This window comes from Asterias rubens, chromosome 1, assembly GCF_902459465.1.
Source record: "Asterias rubens chromosome 1, eAstRub1.3, whole genome shotgun sequence".
Classification (NCBI taxonomy): Eukaryota; Metazoa; Echinodermata; class Asteroidea; order Forcipulatida; family Asteriidae; genus Asterias; species Asterias rubens.
In genome coordinates this window covers 21,585,140-21,607,053 of record NC_047062.1, presented here as the reverse complement: position 1 = coordinate 21,607,053, position 21,914 = coordinate 21,585,140, and the positions used below count along the sequence as shown (strand labels likewise).

The 21,914-nt window shown below is 39.1% G+C and overlaps 1 protein-coding gene across 1 annotated transcript; it reads left to right on the top strand.

Annotated features, from left to right (window-relative positions):
• The first annotated feature begins 686 nt into the window (after nt 1–686).
• On the top strand, nt 687–21,512 carry LOC117287583. Its single transcript, XM_033768212.1, has 22 exons — nt 687–1,104; nt 2,012–2,191; nt 2,391–2,536; nt 2,784–2,909; nt 3,449–3,586; nt 3,955–4,055; nt 4,340–4,547; nt 5,045–5,221; nt 5,766–5,894; nt 6,177–6,545; nt 7,535–7,633; nt 8,009–8,435; nt 11,435–11,620; nt 15,409–15,563; nt 15,998–16,123; nt 16,631–16,772; nt 17,096–17,205; nt 17,749–17,855; nt 18,324–18,537; nt 18,724–18,909; nt 19,311–19,445; nt 20,450–21,512. The coding sequence occupies exons 1-22, from the start codon at nt 702–704 to the stop codon at nt 20,786–20,788; spliced, it is 4,203 nt and encodes a 1,400-aa protein (XP_033624103.1). The 5' UTR covers nt 687–701; the 3' UTR covers nt 20,789–21,512.
• The last annotated feature ends 402 nt before the right edge of the window (nt 21,513–21,914 follow it).

Genomic DNA, 21,914 nt, shown 5'->3' with positions numbered 1-21,914 from the left:
TAAAAGAAAAAAACCCTTGGTATTTTCGAAACGGGGCTCTGGCTCCCATGCATTTTTTACGAGAGCCTTGAAACCTGTGTTTTGCAAAGATCCATAATTTTGACAAAAGGACAAACTTAATCTTGGCATTTTGGAACTTTCTTTTTGAATCGCAAAGTTCCCAATTATTACGAGCCTGAAAACGTTGTGCCCAAAGATTCAACGCGATAATTTTGTATTATGTGTATTAGACGGCAATACCGGATAACGCCTGTCGATAAATGGTGTACATCATAGCTTTTTGTGAGTTGCAAATTGAGAGGATAACTGAAAAATACACAAAATATTGAGCGGCAAATTTTTTGTTTTAATTCAATTCAATTTGCAACCTTTGTCCGAATTTAAAAATGCACGGGGTTCAGCCTGGGGTTGCGACAGTTTAGAAAATAATATCATTATAGCTTGTCTGAGGTCACATTTATGAGTGAACCAACCTAGGTAACGTACTTATAGTGCCCATTATGACATCTTCATTGAGTATACAACTCAATCATTATTGTCAATGATTATTCAGCCGGGCTGCATAACTCAACCACAGTGGCTTTTGTTATGTTACTCTTTGTGTACATAGTCCTGTCCCGGCTACTGCAAAAAAAAAGAAGTTCAATACAAAAGACTGACGCAGGCCTGCAGTCCGAATAGTAACCGTCTGTATATTAAAAATGGACGGCACAGCAAACCCGTCGTTCAGTCCGGATATTATAAGCACAGAGCCAAATCCGCAACTAGACCTCCGCCAGCGCATCCCTCGCAACCTCAGCACCTGTAAATTCGACGAGGATGACGGCATCTTCTACCAGGCCAGCTGGGCCGGGATGGACCAGTACGAGGTGGATGTACGGTCCAGCCACACCGTCTGGCGGGTGACCCGTTGGGTCTTGCTGGGTTCGATTGGCGTTGTTTGGCTGGCTATGTTCATAGCGTGTATCGTTATATTGGCCAGAGGACACACTGATGAGACTGTATGCTCGGGTGAGAGGCATTGGTATGAAACTGCCATCAGCTATCAGGTTGTACCATCTTCCTTCCAAGACAGTAATGGGGATGGTTTGGGAGATATAAAAGGTAGGCTTGTTTGCATTTATGCACACGAGACATAAGTGCATGTACAAATATTATGCATGACCTTCATTCATAATAACTTATTCAGCGATGAAAATTTCTATTCCTCACCAAATGTAAATAAACACTGCATGAATTGGAAAAGTTTTCGTATGGCGCCACCACTTTTTCATTCGATATGAAATAATATAGTATCTAATTTACCTCAATGATATATCCCTTTTTGTAAAAATGAGTGAAAAAGTGGTGGCGCCATACGGAAAGTTATCCCATGAATTTACTTAGTCTATATCAACAAAACCCATAAACGAAAAATTGCAGTGTATTGTGTGGTTGGTTCCACCATGGAGGAAGGAAGTCCTCCATGGTTTCACTGTCAATTTCAACGAACTGGATGTTTTCTTCGCAGCAGTCGCTTTGATCATGACCTCAATGGGGGCGTGGTTTACTCGTAAAGACAACACCGTAAAGGGGGACGATCGGCCCCGCCCACTCGCCGCTAAAAGCTCAACGTCTTCTATCCTGTTTTGTGTCCTGTATGCACTGGACACATTTGATATTACTCAAAAACTCACTTGCCAGCAGTGGAGAGCTGTTGATAGTGTAAAACATTGGCGGAAACAACTATAATACCTTTTAAGTAACTTTGAGAAAGATGTAATTTCTCACTAAAATTTGAGAAAGACTCGAGCACTGAAGCCTTTCTCGGGCATCTGAAAGCATACCGATTGTGCAACGAGGGTTTTTATTCTTTCATTGATCTCTTGCAACTTCGATTACCATTTGAGCCACAATTTTCACAGATTTGTTATTTTAGGCCCCTAATGTTGGAATACACCAAGTGAGAATATGGCTACCGGTCTTTGACAAATACGAACGTGTCCAGTGACTTATACTTTAATATTTACAGGAATTATCTCGCGGCTAGACTATCTCGAATACTTGGGAGTGGACGCCATCTGGCTGGGACCAATATTCGAGTCCTCTAGATTGGATTTATGGATGGACGTCACTAATTTTACTGCAGTGGATGGAGTCTTTGGAATTTTGCAAGATTTTGAAGAGCTCGTGGCCGCAGTGCACAACAAAAGTAAGATCTATGTGTTTTAATAACTATCATTCTAATTCATTGTTTTAGTAGCTGTCAACGCATGAGATCAAAAGTCTCCCCGCAGACTTGCCTAAAATTCATTACCAAACAAGAAAACACAAACTTTGATATTAAACGGGCTTTGTGTCTAAAAAGGTGTGCTTTTTAATAACCCTTTGTCTTATTGTTTGATTGGAAGGTATGAAGTTAATACTGGAGTTCATTCCGAACCATTCTAGTGACCAGCATCCATGGTTTCAACAGAGTCGACAGAGTGATGACAACGCCTACAGCGACTACTACGTTTGGGCTGACGGTCTGGATGGGGGACCGCCAACAGAAATGGTTCGATACGAAAATAATAATGCATTGTTTTATGTGTCCGAGTTGAAATAACTTCTCAAAGAAATACTTGGGGGGGGGGGGCTCCCAACCTTTGTCCCAATCCCTTGTCCCAAATCCCTTTCCCACGCCATTATTGCTGTCGAACTTTACATTCATTTCGTCCCTCAACACAGGGCCATTTCAATCTCGACGACTTCATTTTTAGGTTCTTTTAATTAACGACCGCCTAATTTAATTAATTACTCAGTTGTCAACAGAGGGCAGTTCGGCGTGGGAGTACGACTCCAACAGACAGCAGTGGTATCTCCATACGTTTATGACGGAGGAACCCGATCTGAATTACCACAACCCGAAGGTCGTCAGGGACATCCAGGTAAAGTTTCGCTGAATTGGCCTCCACCAAGTCCATAAAAAAAACTTTTTTTTGCAGCCATTTTGTTTACGTTCGACTAGTTATACTGTAACCAAAACGAGGCATTACCAAACTTTGATTAGGCCTATGTCTTTCGTTTATCAGTTTGTTTGCTTGTTTGTTAGTTTGTTTGTTTGTCGGGTGTTTTTTGTTTAGTTTTAAAGTTTTATTTTTAGATGATCTTCCCGTCAATGGAACTTGGCAAACTCCCACAAGTTGATATAAACACCAACCTGGCAACAGCCAAATCTCTCTCATACGAAATGCACACATCAATACGTTTTTATTCAGTTTAACTAAACGACACTTATTCTAGTAATTGTGAAATCCGTGGTTATAGCTTGATAGTTTGAAACCATAACCTTGCCATCACAAGTCCAGCAGTCTAACCATTGCATTGGACGTGCTCGCATAGTTTTCTACATGCATAACACATTTGATATATCAAGCTTAAAAGAGTGGAAAAAATAATCCATGTTTGAATACTTTGCACAATGTAGGCTGCTATGTCATTCTGGTTGGGCAGGGGAGTTGATGGTTTCTACATGCGTCATACAGATCGCATCTTCGAAACAGTGATGGCGCCGTACAGTTCAGATAATAACGATGGAAGTGTTAGCTCATCTGGTGATATGCCGGTAAGAAAAGTACAAGATGTTTTTTTTTATCGTCGTAAATTTGTCTTTCAATCTTTCCGAGGACTTTACAGACCGGGCATTTTTTCAATCATTTCCCTATATTTCAGAATGACTGCAAAACGAACGACTTAAAAATTTGAGTTTCGCTGCAGAACGGAAAACTCACTGTATTATAATTTCCACTTCAACATTTTAGGCAAATCGGATCTACCGTGAAATATCGTCAGCACGACCCCGCTTTGAGTAATCGCTGTACCCCAAAAATTGCAATGAAAGAATGGAAATAAGCGAGGGATGAAGTAACATTCGCGTGAGGGGAAAACAAAACCTTAATTTTAAAAGATGATTTCTCTCATTTCTGTTGACAGGAACCGAACAACATGCATGTACAGGATGTAGTAGGAGGATGGCGCCAACTTATGGATGAATACAAAAATGATGCCCCTGGTCGACCGAAATCAAAATCGAAGTAAGTCAGTTCAGTTCGCATCTCTTTCACGTCATCAGAAAATGGTTCCTAAAAGTTTAGTGTCCCGAGTCGGAACCGATAAGGTTATGACAATAAACGTGGTTTTGAATATTATTTTATTGAGTAATGGTTGAATGGTTTTGCATGGTGTGGATCTAAGTAAAACTATTTGAAGGTCCATGTATAAAACTCGTCTATAGTTATTGCCGTTATCTGCACTTATTTTTACAGGTACAAAATGAAGTGACATTGTAGATTAATTAATAATATTTCCGAACTTACAGACTTCTTGTGGTTGATGTTGGCACTGATCTCGGCCTAGCTGCAGCGATTTACAGCAATGCATCTATGGACGTTGAGGTGAAGCGAGCTGGATATCCATTTAACTTCATGTTTTTGGACTTGTCCGTACCGCTGGACGGGCATCAGATACGGGCGGCCGTCGAGAACTGGATCGCTGCTGGACCTTCCTCGGTGTCCCGAAACTGGGCTGTAAGTTCTGGCCGTTTCATGAGAGTGCGATTATTTTATTTATTTCGTCATATTAAACACAATTGTAAATTATTACAGTTTATGTTTAATTATTAACTCGGGGACGATGAAAAGAACAATCCAAGGACATTTCCAATCTGATTGCTTTTCGTTTTGCCGAATTCGGAATTGTTCTTCTGCGTCGAATTGACAAACAAAACAAAAACACTCTTGAAAACAGCATAAATAATAGTGAATGCATGCCAGTGAGTGAAAATCAACAGAATGTTCCGTCAGGGTGTGATATCATATTTTTTTAATATAGTTTTTTGAAAAGGGTAAACAAAATCAATTAAAACATTTAATTTTTTGGTGCATGGTGTAGGTGTCTTTGTACATTGTTAAGAACTAATAATCTGTTCACAATAATGTGCAACTCAGTTTCTAACTACCCAAATTTCATTTTGAATCAACTTTTATTATTTGAAACTTTCAAACAATCTCCACTCATCATACAGGTTGGCACTGCAGACGTCAGCCGCATCGCATCACGCACTGGAGCCCATTTTACCAAAGCTTTGCTGTTCTTGATGGTCATGCTCCCAGGCTCCCCTGTGATATACTACGGAGATGAGATTGGTATGGTGGACGGAGTGAAGATGAACACATCGTCCAATGATCCTGCCACGATATTGGTAAGATAATCGAGACATGCACAGAAAAATACTCAATAATGCAATAATGCTTTGTCACACATGGCAATTTTGACAGGCAACTTGGAGGCGCTCCAAGGAGCACAAAAAGGAGCACTTTGAAGTACACAAAGTTTGTCGACCACATAGTCTCCAAAGATAGTATGTTGAAATTGACATGAGGATTCAAGATCTTTGTTTTCTTCTTGGAGATGGAACTGGTTGCATGTAAAACTGCTCTCGTGCACGTGTTACGTGTTCCTTATAATTAGTGTCAAAACGGATGAAATCGAAAACAAAAATGAAATGGTAGCCTAATCTTCCTTCTGAGACTTGCTTTGGGGGAATTTCTTCCACATGTAGCGACAAAGGGCATTGTAGGAAAAGGGAATTGGTTCCAGCAGGGTAAATGTTTTAATGAGAACTATGATGACCTAAACGATTGCCCAAACACCAAAATATCATTGTTTGTTCAAAATAAATTGGAAGAAGAAAAATACTTAAAGAAGAAGAAATTCAATTGATTATAATCATATTTTCATTTTAGATGGAGTCAGACAGAGAGCTTACCCGGTTACCAATGCAGTGGTCCACGGATACGAATGCTGGTTTTACTGATGCTTCGACAGAACCGTGGATACCAGTCGGCGTGAATGCAAGCCAGGTCAACGTACAGGTACAACAAATAACGGTTACATTATATTATATTTATTTATTTCATTATATCTATTTACAGATGCAGCCATTCTCAACATTTCAATAGTTTATGACACAATCTGAAAAAACGTAATATTGACACATTGATTGAAATTGGGGGTAACTTCTTATAATGAGAAACACGTTTCATGATGTTACAGCGACCGGTCCTCTGAGCCAGAGAAATCCCAAGAAATTAATTATTTTCGAGCACTAAAAATTTCAAAACTTTTATTTCACATATTGTGATTTTTTTTGATAGATCCAAAGACAAGTCAACACCTCCCACCTCGCATTCATTCAGCAAACAATTCACTTCCGTCGAGGCAATCCAGAACTATTTGGAATCAATGAGTTTCGTCTGCATAAAACATTCAAAGAAATCTTCGCTTTTACAAGGCACAGCGGCGACAGCGACAGTGGGACACCGTTAGCTGTGTTTGCTGCCATCAACGTTGGAAACTATGGAGTGACTGAGGACTTCGAGAACTCATCTGAAGGAATTCCTATGGATGGTACGGTCGTTGTGGCTTCTGACCAAACTCGAATAGGGAAGACTGTTGAATTTTCTAGTATTTTTCTACGATCGGGAGAGGCAATTGTATTAATGTATAAACCATCAATATGGTACTAACTTTTACCACCGTGGCATCGTCGGGTTTTGTACCGTCCAGTATTATACGTGTATGGACCGTGGGCCTATTACGAACCCCTAACAAACGGTAATAAGCAATTTGCAAAACTGTTGGTCTAATTTTAAACGAGAAATACAACTGTCTTCTTAAGCACTTCCCACGATTTTTATGTTTTATTTTTAGCAAAACAATTTCCTGATAGAAATGTTGTAAACTGGATGCAGTCTAGTGTACTGTAGTATTAATGTGCATTTTTTTCAGAATTAATGCCGGTGACCGGCGCTACAGTAGCCCCTATAAGTCCAACCATGCACAGCATTGGCGACTGTATTGACGGCCACCTTTAATTTGGTTAAACCTGTGCAGTACATCATAAATGTATTAATTTACGTTAAAAACATTAAACACAGTTGAGGCAACCTTTCCAAAGCACGTGTTGGCTTTTTACCCATAACAATTGGACAAAGTTTCAGGTTGAAACAATATATATTTTATTTTTGAAACTAAGTATTGAATATAATAAACATGTGGTAGATAGTTTTAAAGGTGTGAGAATAATGTGTGTACTCATTTTGAAAGAAAGTGGGGCAAATAAATAAATAAGTGTAATAAGGAACTTCGCTCTCTCTTTGTGATAATGTTTAAAATGAATATCATTTTTATCAATATTTACTAATTGGTATTGAAGTGAATGAAAGGTATGCATTCCACACGGCAGGCGAGCTTTCCAAATTTGTCCACATAATCCGCGCCCTGTGTAAAAAAAATGATGCAACGCTGCGTGCTGAAAGTGGGCTATTCCATAAAAAATGGGTGGACATAATTTCAACTCTGCTTAAAGTTTTCAATTAAAAGAAAAAAGTAAACAATATTTTTAGTTTTGAACACAAAATACTTGTACATTAGTTACATTGGAAGTATCTTTTCATTACAAATTTAATCAATATCGTAATTAAATTTTCAATTCATTTGTCCTTTCTCGCAGGTAACCCCTCCTGATAAATCATCTCGTCTTTGTATAAATAATTACTTCATAAACACGCTAAACAGTCTCATTGCAGTTACACCTCGGTTTTACGGGGAAGTATGAGTTACCTTGCACGATAGTGGAGAAATGCCGTCGGTGACGTCTGGGTAATTACAACGGGTTTTGAAGCGTCCACAGCGTTGCAACTGAAAGGACTTGAACAAGTTGATTTGGATCTGGATAAATCCGGTTCCAGAAGCAGAGGCGCGGTACGTGCGTGCACGTGGCGAAGCCGCCTAGAACAACACAAAAACCGGCATCGATTAGAGCGCGGCAATCATTCATAACAACGGGACGTAGTAAATCTTAATGCAGAATACATTAGCAACATAAACATTGCCAGCACACTCTCGGGAAGTGAACCCGCTGACAAGGCTTAACCTTCCCCCAAATTCGAAGATTGCAATCCCAAGCACCTGTTAGTCATCTTAGACCTCTGCTCCCACTGCAGGAAGGCCCAATTCCGTTAATTTTCCCGTCCTGACTGAGGGGTATAAAAAGGCAACCACCATGGGGGACTCCAGAAAAGCCGACTACGACAAATACGAAATGGCACCGACTACCGATCCAGAAAAAGGCGGCGGCGGTGAAATGGAGCAACAACAAGAAGCCGAATGGACCGGGCTTGGAAAGGAGGAATTGCTTAAAGTAGCGAACACCCCAGGATGGAATTGGGCCCGCAATATCCTCCTGATTCTGTTCTGGGTTGCCTGGATTGCTATGCTGATTGCAGCCATTGTGATTGTTGTCAAAGTGCCGCGATGTCCCAACGTAGAATGGTGGGAAAAGAGCGCCATGTACCAAGTCTTCCCGCGGTCATTCCGCGACTCGGACGGCGATGGCTTTGGAGACATCAAAGGTAGATATATCTTAAGACTATTTTAAAGAGTATTCATGATAATTATTGCTGTTCTAAGCTATATTAAATAGGCCGGAAAAGTTTCCGTATGGCGCCACCACTTTTTCATTCGAAATAAAATAATATAGTATCTAATTTAATTTACCTGATGGATAGGCCTATCCCTTTTTGTAAAAATGAGTGAAAAAGTGTTGGCGCCATACGGAAAGTTATCCGTTTTTTCTTCATTGATTTGAAGAATTGCATGTGTATTAGCATGGTTAGGCCCCTATCAAACATGTCAAAAAAGCAGGCAATATCTCATTTGATTTGAAAGTAAGATACGCTCCATGTTGTTATACATATTTAATTCAGAGCCACATCTCATCTACATGATTGTTATAATCCACCCGCATATTGCATTGGTATCAATCAGCCGCAAACAAAACCATCTGCTATTTTCTGAATATTTATCTGTGTGTGGCTAGCTATCATTTGTGGTATAATGATATATTGTTCGCGTGGGTAGATCGCTCCTGTGTGTGGGGGCGATCATTATAATATTCTAATTTAAAAACAGGACAAGTGTTATCAGCATATTTTTTCTACACAGTGATTAATAAGGTCAAGGAAATAACAAAATAAACCAGTAGCAGGGCTGTATGCTTCGTTTTTGAAAGGGCAAGGGCACCAAGGCATTTTCTCTTTGGCAAAGGGCACCCTATGAGGAAATTGTAAATTTCTTCTGTAACATTTCAAGGGCACCTAGGCAATGACAAGGGGCAACGGAGGCAATCGCCTCCGTTGCCTTCGTGAAGTATCAGGCCTGCAGTATGGAGATCTTCAAAATCAAACGGTTAACTGAGTGAAAATATGGAAAATTGGGATATTTTATTAATAACCAAATACAAAACCAGAACCTTTCTAAAAATTGATGGAAAAATTAGGCAATTTTTGGTTGCAAATATTATTTTAAGAAATTAGTTTCATGTTAATATTTTCTTAAATGTTAAATTTATAATAATTAATATTTTCAAACGCAACTTTTTTTATAAATTTGTTTGAATGGGCGTGGCTAGTAGTGGGAGAGGGGATTCAAGAGTACAATTTGCAAGGGCGCTATTTGGTTCTTCATTTCATGCACAAGTGCTTTTCCATCACAAGGTTATGTTTTGTAACTTTTGAGTCAATGCCAACCTGATATTGAAATTATCATCAGTCAAGGCTCATTGGTGACATGGTAATTCACCCAACGTAGTACGTAGACTGGCAGTACTACCAGTGAATTGGGGAAAGGTCAATAACATGTCAATCAACCAGCGTCTCCTTTTGAACCACAGCCAGAAAGAAACATCTGCACAGCCAGGGGAGTTACAGGCCTCAAATTTCCCGGCGGCCACGACGGCCATGGCCGCCGGTGCCCTGCTTACTGGCCGTGGTGCCCCGAGAAAATCTGACATTTTCGCGGCCAAAAAGGCCGTGCCCTTTTTCTCTGATGGCCGCCGTGCCCTTTTTGAGATCAAAATTTATGTTTTGATACACCACCATCCGTCTGTGTGCACATAAAATCAAACACTTACATGTACATTCTATATTAATACACGCAACAGAGCGCGGTCGGTTGAATGCTCATCACACGGAATTTAAACGGACGGCAGCATATCCATGCAGTGCATGTGTGTGTGCACGATGCAGAACGAACGACAGACGTGCATCCATCATAGACATTGTGTACTCGAAGTTTATACACGGGCCGGATGTACTTGCAACGACCATTTGAGAACAATCGCACTGGTACTCATCTTGCAACACGCGTACCCACGCAAGGTTGTCCATGATGGGTACCAGCTAATCACAATTTCGGTTCCATTCGAGGTTGGGCGTCCGCCTATTCCACTGGTATTGTGCTTGTTCACTGGTACTCATACATGTTTGTGCACGTGGGCCATGTTACGTAAATCACGCATCATGTACATGTACATGAAAGGTACATGTACATGTATGGTACATGTACATGTATGTCCGTTGAATAAATCTCCGCTCTGCACACAGTCAAGTGACAGCCCACTGTTTACGTCCGGGCCGGCCGTCGCAACAAAATCTCCGCTGCACACAGTTAAGTGACAGTTCATTGTTTACGTCTGGCCATCGCAACAAAAAATGGATGCTTACTTTTACTTCCCATTAATCAATAAAATTAAATACATTTAAAAATACTTGATGTTTTTTTGTTAAAGGAAAGCAAAAGTAATGAAATGGTTCATTAAAATAGCCTTCATGGACCTGAACAGAAATTGTTTCATGATCTTTATTTTTTATGGCCTTGATGCCCTTTTTGAAATTTTAAGTTGGCCTTGGTGCCCTACCCCATGGCCTTGGTGCCCTTTCAAAATTTGACAAATTCAAGGCCAAAGTGGCCTTGCCCTAAAAATCGGGAAATTTGAGGCCTGGAGTTAATCTCTCCCTCCCCCCTGGAGATAGGTGGAGAGTAAAGTGCAGTAACATTAATCCCATCAATTGAAATCCAACATTTTGTTATTCCACTGTTATTGTGTGTCTGGGTCCGCAGGGGGGATGGGGGAAAATGTGTCTTTTACTTAAAAGGCATGGAATTTTCATTTTGCAACAGGGCACTTCCATCAAAAAACTTTTCAAGGGACACCAATGCCAAGACCAGGGCAACAAAGGCACTCTTGTCTGTGGCCTCAGTGTAATTCGTCGCCTGCTTATTAATAATATTATTGTCAATTAGCATTCTCAAAATGAAACAAAATTATTATGTAAGCAGTCTCAAATATAAAACAAAGCAATAACTTTGTAGGTCTAATTTAACCCTGCAATTTTTTTAAAGCATCCCTTCTACATTGTTCTACTTTAGTTGGAGGCTAGATTGTTGCATTACATCTTGTACCACATTGCATTGGCTGTCATTATGTCCAAATAAGTAACAAACTAGGGCAAGTTGAATAATAAAGAGCAGGAAAAATAACAGTTCCATTTAATTTCTTTCTTTCTTTCAGGGTTGACCAAGAACTTGGACTACCTTGAGACCCTTGGGGTGAAGGTACTGTACCTGACCTCCATCTATGAACAGCCCGAGATGACGACTGACATTGGCTATGACATCATCAACTTCACCAATGTGGATCCCCTCCTTGGCAACCTCACCCACTTTGATGAGTTGGTCATCGCACTGCAAGAGAAAGGTAAGCTATTACAAATAAGCCTGACATGTGGTTTTTGGCTTTTTGTTTACACACTGTTTTTAGCTTGTGTGTTCATTTTGCCGAAACAAGAAAAATAATGGGGCAGCCAGCTGAATGGGGGCTCCTCTGCCTTTATTCAAGTTTGATTTCATTGAACTGACTTGAAGGGGCAAGAGGGGCGGGGAATTTAGTATAATACTGTCAAACTTGTCATATATCCGCATATCAGCATACGTTATATTTCTTCAATAATTAAAAAGTTTTGTTTGTAAAGTTTTGTCTGCTGAAAACATTCTTTTTTTGGTGTACAAAAAAACAAGTTAAATATATCCATTGGTTTCGCATGTTTACCAGCAAATGCAAAATGTAGGCTTAACAGAGTACCTTGAATTATAAAGCATGTTCGTGCAGTGTGTTTACAAGGTGCATTTATAATTTATGGCTGAATCATGCTTCAAGTTTCAAGGAAATGCGGTGTAGTTTTGCTGAATCATTGTCATTGAGAAATCTTGTGTTATCCAAGACACTGCTTGTTTACATATTCATCATACTTGACATTTTTTTCCGAGTCATCTTTGTGCCAGTTGAGTTGATAAGGAAGTGTTTCATGACCTGAAGTTTATTCCAATCTGAAATCAATTAAGTTCTCCGCAAGAAAAGCAATTCATCTTAATGAGAGGGTTTGGTGAATTATAAGGATCAGGGCCTGATTTAAGAATACTGATAATAAGCATTAAAAAGTTTCTTAGCGCAATAGAATCTTGCTTACCAGAATCAGGTTACCAGCCAAAGTTTGCATGTCACATGTAGTATCTCCAACACTGACTATCTCAATGATCTGTGACTGGTACCTGGTCTACTTTTGCTTAGCAGAATAAGCAATAATTGTTCATGCTGAGGCAGCTCTGTGATTGTGGAACAGATAATGATCAGCCTAGTTTTAAAAATACTCTGATGGCTTCTGATTTTACTTTTTGGCCAACCAACACAAACACTTATACTCAGTGCTTTCTCATGATTTAACATTGGAACAAATCTCCAGGCATCTTGGGTGGGGTGTGAACCCGGAACGATTTGACATTTGGGAGGAATCATCCCTGTTATGAAGAAGCGCCACAGAATTCAAGGATTCTATGGGGCCCAACTCCTTCAATATCCTCATTGCTGAAGTGTATGACAAAGAAGGATTTGGGTTTTTAGTGATCTGCAGCACAGGAGGATTTTGAAGGCTTTGGGACACTATGAGTTTGTATGAGGATGAGGTTTAAGAAGGACTTGGGCTATTAAGCTATTTTTACAAAGGAGGATTTTGAAGGTATTAGGTCTCATGTAGCTTGGCCAAAACAGGATTGTGAAGGTTTTGGGCTCTTACTGGTGGAGACATATTATTTTGTTTGGCAACTGAAATTTTCTTTGTTAGCTTGGTCATTGTTTTAGGGTTCACATGCATAGGGTGTTCATTGTATGCCACACAGGCTTTGTAAACACACCATCCATGCCATTGGAATCTTTGGAATTTCTCAAGGGCATTGTCCTGGCCATAATACAGCTGGGCACTTCCATTTGGTTGAGGGTAATATTATGTAAAATTATAAATTTATTTCAATAACAATAAGCCAAATTCAGTGAGGTACATAGGTCAATGGGTAACCCTAACCCTAACCTATTCAAAATGGCGCAAATATCAAATATAATACACCAAGGGCCCCAACAGAGCTCTAAACTAAATCATAAACACATAAGGATTTAGAAGGATTTGGGATAGTATGTTCATTTACAATAAGGAGAAGGAAATTTGAACCAGCTATCCAAAGTGACTTAGTCTGTGGCGTGGTAAAATTGCCTGGTATAAATCTTGTGTACCGTATGCAGTGTTCACCCTCAGGTAATACAGTTGTCCGCTAGCCATTAAATCACCAGTTGGACCACCGAATGACCAATTCAAAAACTGTGTGTTTCCATTGTAACATGCAAACTGTAAACTACTGGCTACACACAATTCTATGACATAATGACAATTACTGACAATGATGATGGAAAACCTTAGAACATGGATCACTCAAAAGCTGTCTAGTCAATGAAGAAAATACAAGGCAAACCCAACCTTGATTCTAACAGGATGTCTTCCTTCTGAGAAATTAAAGAAGGAAACAATTAAAAGAGATCTTCGGAGTCATTAGCTTAACCTTTAAAACCTACTTCATTTTTCATCTGACATACGTTTTGGTTTAGTGCATACCGGATCTCTTATAGTATTTGGGAAAGTGAATAATTGCTTAGTCACTGCTTTTCACTTTCCACTTCTCACCTCACAAAGTGTGGCTATGTATACAATTGAGTATTTCCATAAACCATTGTTAGAACCAGTTTGATCCGGATCAATACACTGTACATGTACCTGTGGCCAGCTATAAGCACACATTTATACCAACCATACTTGCATTGTATGCAGAATTGTTATCAGCAGACCAGCATGTAATATGCCCTTGTCCCTTGCTTCGACCTCTCTGTGTCCATTGAATAGACCGACCGCATTGCTTGGTGCAGCCCGATTATTTTAAGCGACATGTAAAAAACAGGAAACTCAAGTGGAAGATGGTGCAATCTTAGTAGAATTTGTTGCCAACCAATTCTGTCGTGCTGCAGCCTGCAGAGCAAAAAACAAACACTGGCCAAAACTTTCCCCCAAAACAATGCTAAATGAAACTACTACGTACAGTATAATTTACATGTAACTCTTCATTGCCTTCAATTTTGTCATTTGAATAAGAATTAAGAATAAGAATAGGAATAAATTTCCTTCCTTAGTTTTTGTGGCAAGACCCTTTTCCCTAAAGAGAAGGAAAATTCCTCACAAAATCCAGAAAGTCTAACTACTTAGAATGTCTACACTATGGGAAAATTTTTAAGAGTTATGATTCCTCTTTTGTACGCTCAAGACAAGAGCACTGCATGTAAAGGTTACCTGTAAAAGCAACAGTAGCTGGAGCCTCAAATCCGCTTGAAAGAACATACCATTCGTGCGTGATTAAAAGTTGATTTCCGTCGCCCCAGTCCACCAACCCCCATTAGCAAACAACCTCAAAATAACCCTGATCAAACAACCCAAAACCATAAAGAAAAAGAAAAAAAGAAAAAAAAAAACATTTGAGAAATTTCAGACCGTCATAATCTTTGAGGTGAATGTACATTTTATGAAAGCACTACTCTTTCACACGGGGTTTATCCACTAAAGCTTGCCTATTGTGTCTGCCTCGAAAGTGGCTGAGTTCACCCCTGACTAGCTAAGTGCACTTTACTGGGTTTACTGGTCTGTACAGTGACTCTCCATTAAAGGCAAATTAAAAAAAAAAAAATACCTTTTAAAAACACTGGCCAGATAATCTGTCGAAACTTGCATCCCAAAATTGTTTCAGTTCTATTTTTAGTTAATTACTCTTTATGTTGGATTACAGTGATGAGAATTGTTGCAATGATTACACTCTGAGGAGGGCGCATACAAACTGGTGCCTAAAATCCCGCTCCTAAGACTGTGGCACTTCAACCATGAGCCCAATTTAATATAGAGAAACTTAGCACTAACAGTCGATTCTGTACTTACTTTGCAATTTTTAATTGTAGCTCTAACTCTTACAATGCATTCATGTGTTTGTTTACCTCGTCACAGTAATTACATATAATGATGTTTACAATTTAAGAAGCATTTTGACGTAGTTTTTGAAAATCATGAAGCTATTTTTTCAATTATTTTTATTGAATTGATGTTTTTTTTCTTTCTGCTCTTTCAGAGATCAAGTTGGTTCTTGAGTTTGTGCCCAACCACTCCAGTAACAAGCATCCTTGGTTTCTGGACAGCATGAAGTCCAATGACAGTATGTACAGTGACTTCTATGTGTGGGCTGATGGGACGGGAGCCGCTGGTGACCAACCACCAAATGACATCGTGAGTAATAATAATGGATCATCTTTGGAGGCAGATGGGGGGAAGGGATGTACGCATCGTCTGGTTTACTGTTTGGCGCTCGATAGGTGGCTGCTGCCCTCCTATTGTGTCTTTATTGTATTCTGGAAATCTCAGGAATTCCTGTGAGAAATTTCTTAAGTGGTTGGGATAGCTTCAATCCTGATTATTTCCTCCATTAGACATAATAAATTGTCATGTTTCTTGTATAACAATTAGACAGAAAGCCTGGAGATTGTGCAGGGACACACTTTTCTTAAAATAAAGCTGAGCTTTCAAATTAGGAGCGTGGGATACAGCTTGGTGTGACCTCTTGGAAATACTTGGTCCGAGTAATATTGATGAGCTATGTTATTTCCTACTCCCTATGGTTACAGCAATAATCGTAGCAAAACATTTTTTATTTACTCCTCTAGAAAAATGCCTATGGTGAATCTGCCTGGACGTTTTCGGCGGAGCGTGGCCAGTTCTACTTCCATCGTTTCCTGTCGTCTCAACCAGACTTGAACTACAACAATGAGTCATTGAATGCTGAAGTAATGGTAAGATGATTGGACAACCCTCTGTCTGTCTTATATCAGGTCTTGTCTGCAAGGATTAAAGGGTTAAGAAACTGTACCTTGGACATCTCTGCTAATAAAGCATGATTTTGATTTCCGAAGTGGTCGGCTCATTACCCAGTTCATATTACCAGTTCATATTATATGCTTTAGTCTGATTTTGTATTTTGTTGTCATTAAATAGCCAGAAATATCTATTAAAGCCTACGCCATGTGTACATGTAGTGTAGGTCAGCCCTTGCAATCGAAAAACTATTTCTACTTTTGTCCCAAGAACCAAATATCATGCCTGTTTTACTCATTTGAAATGCACTTAAAAATTAACACATTACATTCGCCTTCCTACTTTTTTTGTTGTCATGTAAGTTCTGAGGTATTTTGAGTGACGATTTGAATATAACTGCAGTTTTTATAAGGATGCACGCAATAAATCCAGGAACAAATAAGCCTTTTTTCTAACAATTATTGATTCCACCTGTGTGATTTCAGAAAGCAATGAAGTTCTGGCTGGATCGCAAGATTGATGGTTTTGTCTTCAGCAACATTGAGTACTTGGTGGATCCACAGATGGTCGAGGTTGTAGTCGCCCCTGTTGGTGGTGGCCGTCGTCGAAGACAAGTTAACACAACAAGTGAGTCATCTGCTTAATTCAAGTCAGCAGAAACTTGGGCAATAGTTTCTGACACTCGACAAGGAATGTTTTTTTCACTAGTTTGATTTGCCAAGTGTCTGTTTTTGATTAATTTTTCAGAAATTGATTTATTCAATTTTTTTAAATATTTTTTTAAATATTTTACAAATTTTGTTAGGCTGAGGGCAAGTACATGTAGGAGACGTTGGGAGAGAAAGGTGGGTTTTCATCATGGATTTATCTCCAGAATGAAATATGTACCCTTGGAATTATACCTGAACTTGTGGTTTCCTCAACAAGCGAATTTCTTTATTTGTTTCCAGCCACTGCGCCAGCAGCCCCAACAAATGCTGCCCCCATGGTTCCCGAGGGTACCACGATCCCAATGCCTGAACCAGAACCTACTACAATGATGTCTGGCGGTGAAGAACCAGTAAGTATTTCAGTTAGGATAATTTCTGTAATTCAGATTTTATACCAACCTACCCAAATCAATTCCATTTCGTGACTTATCTTAATGTACATGTAGCACTCGTTTGTGGTTGTGCAGTATAGTCTCTAACTTTCTAACTATAAATAATTCCTCCTCTATTAAATCGTTCATTTTAATATTTGTAAAGTTTTGTTGCTAATTAATTGCTTTTACACATTTATCATGTCAATGTGACAAAATTTACCCTCGGACTACTGTTCTGTATTCTTTTGTCAATTAACTCCAAAAATATTGAATTGAATTGATTTCAAATGAATTGGAAATTGCATTTTATATAAAAAACTTTTTCAAACATCAACTAAAGTAACTTTAGTTGACGTTTGAAATGGACTCCTTTTTTCCCCTAGATCTTGCTTTCTTAAATAATGAAGACAACATGAGCCATTGTCATGTACATACTATGCAAAGAGATAGGCCAACAGTTTGAAGATACTTTTTCCATTGTACACAGTTGATTGAACAAAGCACCTTTTGTTTTTGTAGGGCTACTCCGGTGGAGAGGTAGCAATGGCCAGCAATGAGAAACTAGCCATGGTGCTGAAGGAATGGCGTTCGCTACTCCACAATGAGAGCTACCTCGGAAAGTACAGGTATGTGCCAAAGGAAGTCTATTTTGTTTTGCCGTGCAAAGACGTCTCATTAGCTACCCAACGCCTTTGCTCTTCTTCAATCGCTCATTTCCAGCTTTCCCCGGAACCCCGCACCATGACACGCTATGGCGATCGGGCCTTTTCAGTCATAGCTCCAACACTTTGGAACAAGCTTCCAACCCACATTCAAGCAGCTCCTTCATTGGACACTTTTAAATCTTAACTTTCAACCCATCTGTTTTGTCAATCTGGTTATAGCGCTCCATAAAGTTCTGTATTTAGTGCTCTATAAATGTTGTAATTATTATCATTATTATTTAAGACGGTGTACCTCGTTACCATACACAACCCCCCCCCCAAAAAAACAAAACAAAAAACAAGACAACCAAAAGGTTGAGACCATTCAAATTTACCAAGTTTATTAAAGTTAACGAAATGTTAAGAATATTATTGTTTTCATTCCTTCAGATTGATGATAACCCAGTCCAAGTTTGACCAAGACTCGGTCATCATGCAATATGGAAAGAATGACTCCTTCTACCTTGCCGACCTTCCACTCAACACTGGCCTCGTGGACATACTGAATGCCCCGCTGTCTGGACTCAAGATCATGGACTTCATCACTGGCTTCCTGGAGGCCAAGGAGGCTGCTGGTGTTGGCAATCGATGGAACACTTGGATGGTAAGTGGACATTTTGGGTGGTTCTGTTAAAGAGGCAACAATAATCAGGGCTCGTACTTGTACTTAATAAAAAGGTTCAAATGGGACAGTTTATTTTATTTTTATTCGTGAGTTTTCATAAGATCCTTGATTTGAAAAAAATTTCTGATTTTTATTAACCAACACTATCTGTTCCCTTCTTGACAGTTTGGCAGCCATGATACTGGGCGTATTGCCAGCCGTGTTGGAAAAGCCTACGTTGATGCAATGAACATGCTCCTCTTCACACTGCCCGGTACTCCGTTCTCTTACTACGGTGACGAGTTGGGCGTGGAAAACCTGGAGCAGGCAACCATCGATGACGTCGTCGACCCCGTGGCTCTCAAATTCTCGGTAATTTGAATTGCCTCTATATATTAACCAAACAACACAAACAAAAACACACCATGAACGGGGCCCAATTTTATGGCTCTACTTACCACAAAATTCTGCGCTTACAGAGCTCTGTAAGTGCATATGAGTCTATGGGCGGTAAACAAAGAGGTCCACAGTAAGCAGAGCCATGAAATTCCAGAAAAATATTGCTTTACAAAAACTGGTTTCCAGCTAAAATTCCAAAAGCTTGCATTGTCGCAACTGGTGTCCCACTATTTGTTTGCTTAAAGACAGCTTTGTGAAATTGGGCTCTGGTGTGAGAATCTTAAGAAAGTTTAAGTAAACGTTTGTGTCACCTTGTTTTTGTTTTAGATTTTTAGATCATCAAATCAATATTTGAAATTTTTGTTTACTTTTAGGCAAAATGGGAGGAGCTGTCACGTGACCCAGAGCGTGCCCCACTAGCCTGGGATAACTCCACCAATGGGAACTTTACTAAAGGCAACTCTACATGGCTACCGCTGCCTGCTAACATCCAAGAACTTAATATCGAGGTAATTAAAACAGATGGACTTAATTGACGTGAAGCTTGTGATTTGCCAGGATATTTCCTGATTTCAAAATTTGTTACAAAAGATCGCCACATTTTTCCATTTTTCCCTGAAAGATTTGAGCTTGCAATCTAGAGGAAAATGACAAAAGCTGCATTGTATTCTAATCTCTGTTTTTTCATTTATAGAGAGCATCTGTGAATGCTTTGAATTCATTGTTTTTCTTGTCTTAACTGCCTCTCAATATCTGCTTATTTTCCTTCCCCTGATGAAGATATTATTGCATTTTTAAATATTCACATGTATACTTGCATATTATTGGTATGCTTGTACATAATTATTGCATTTTTCTGCTTTCAATGTATTTGATATGTTTTATAGTTGTCATTGCATTCAGAAATGTTCTTCTTTGAATTTGATTCTTATAACTCTTCATCTATTGATAACATTTTCCATTGACTTGTAAACTATTTGAAATTATTCATAAACTGTGTTGGGTGTTTTTGGCTGTTTAGAACTGTGTATAATATTTTGCTCTATGTATAGTGAAATCACCACATTATATCAGATTGCTGGCTGGATTATGTTGAATGATCAGACAGTTGGAGGGTTGAGCAATGACCATCCAAAAACCACTGTTTAATTTGTGGTTTATGTATGACAACATTCATGTATTTGATATTTGCTTTTGTACTCCGGTGTTGTTGTTTATATGTTGATTGTCTGATTTGTATTTTACTTTGTAAAATAACAGACATCTTCCTAATATGTATTTTTAAAAGTTATTTATTAACCTAACTTTCTCTAGAGTATGATTTTTTATTTTAATTGATTAAATCAGCTTTAGGCCTATACATATTCTCTTTCTTGTAAAGTTTTTTTTTAGCTCTTAAAGCACAAGGCAATATTTTGTAACTATAATATAATTGTTTTCTTACAAATGAAAACAAAGCACAAAGCAACTCCAATTTTATAAAGTCTTGTTCTTTTTTGTTTTCCCCCAAAAGACTCTAATGGGAAAGCCGATGTCCTCCCTCAACCAGTTCAGCGTCCTCTCTGAATACCATGGCAAGCCGTCCATCGTGGCCGGTGACTTCGTCGAGGTCATCAAGACCGAAAGCGTCATCTCATACAAGAGGTCCTTCCCAGACTGGCCGTTCTACCTAGTGGCCATGAACGTGGGCACGGGCGAGGTCATGGAGAACTTCCACTCCCCGGACCCTGAGCGGGTGCCCGCCGAGGGCAAGGTTATCCTCAGCACCAATGGCGCAAAGAAGGGCAAGCTGTCCATGGATAGTGTTAAGCTGGCACCTGGGGAGGCTGTGCTGGTGGAGTTCAGAGCCTAAGAATTCCTCGGAAAAACCTGATTTTTACAATGGCCTTGACACCATAAGCTCTTTTTTTGAGTCACTGCGTAGTTATAGAAGCCTTTTTTCTCTCGTAAATTTTGATGTAATCACTTAAAATTTGGATACAGGGTTTTTCAAGTATGCTGCTTTTCTTTTCGTAAAAATTTCACAGAAATTCTAAATGTGTCTTGAAAGATTTGTTTTCTTGAAGTGTGGGTGATGGATTTATTAATTCACTAGTATAGTTCTTCTCAGTATTAGGAACCATGTGGAGTATTATAAACAGGAGATGTAAGGTTACACTGTAATATTCCAAGTTTGATGTTGATGTGTTAACATACACAGAAGTTGTATTTTAAGAAAACAGCCATTAGGTATTCAGGATTCGAAAATCTATTTTGTTTCTTGTACCTTTTGGTGTCGGATGATAATGAATTACTTTCTCGAAGTAAAATATGTGACAATTTGTTTGCAGATTGCGGAATAATTTGTTTTGCCGCCCCTATATTGTGAGAATTAGGTTAGGTCATACTTGATTGGAAACTACAGTGAACCTTGCTTGGATGAAGGTTCACGATTTCTGCACTTTGTTCTTTGCTTGGTTTTTCTGAAGACAGATATATCCCACTTATTAATAATATGTTGACATTTATGTCTTATTAATTTCAAATGTACTAAAACCTGTGTTAGTCAGTAATAAAAAAAGCATTATTAATTCACATGCCTCGATTGTTTTTGAAGTTGTCTTTTCTAATGATTGTTTATGATGGTTTCGTAGTGAAAACCAAAGAAGCAGAGTATAACTGTTTGGCTGTTTCAAGGGTGGAGTCCAACCCGCCTGATTTGCCCCGATTTTCCCAGCTATAATTTTCAATTTGTTTGTTGTTTAGCTTAAAGGCGTACTTCACATGACTCGTTTGCAATGTATCAAGGCGCCTAAAATATTACCCTCTCCCCTTGTTCATTTGAGTCTTGCATTCCTGAAACCATCTCAACTCATTTGGAATATGCAACATGGGTGTGTGGCGATCTCTACCCTCATTCGTAACCGTTTACTCCTGGGTGAAGAGAAGCAATTATAGTTAAAGACACTGCACACTATTGGTAATTGTCAAAGACTAGT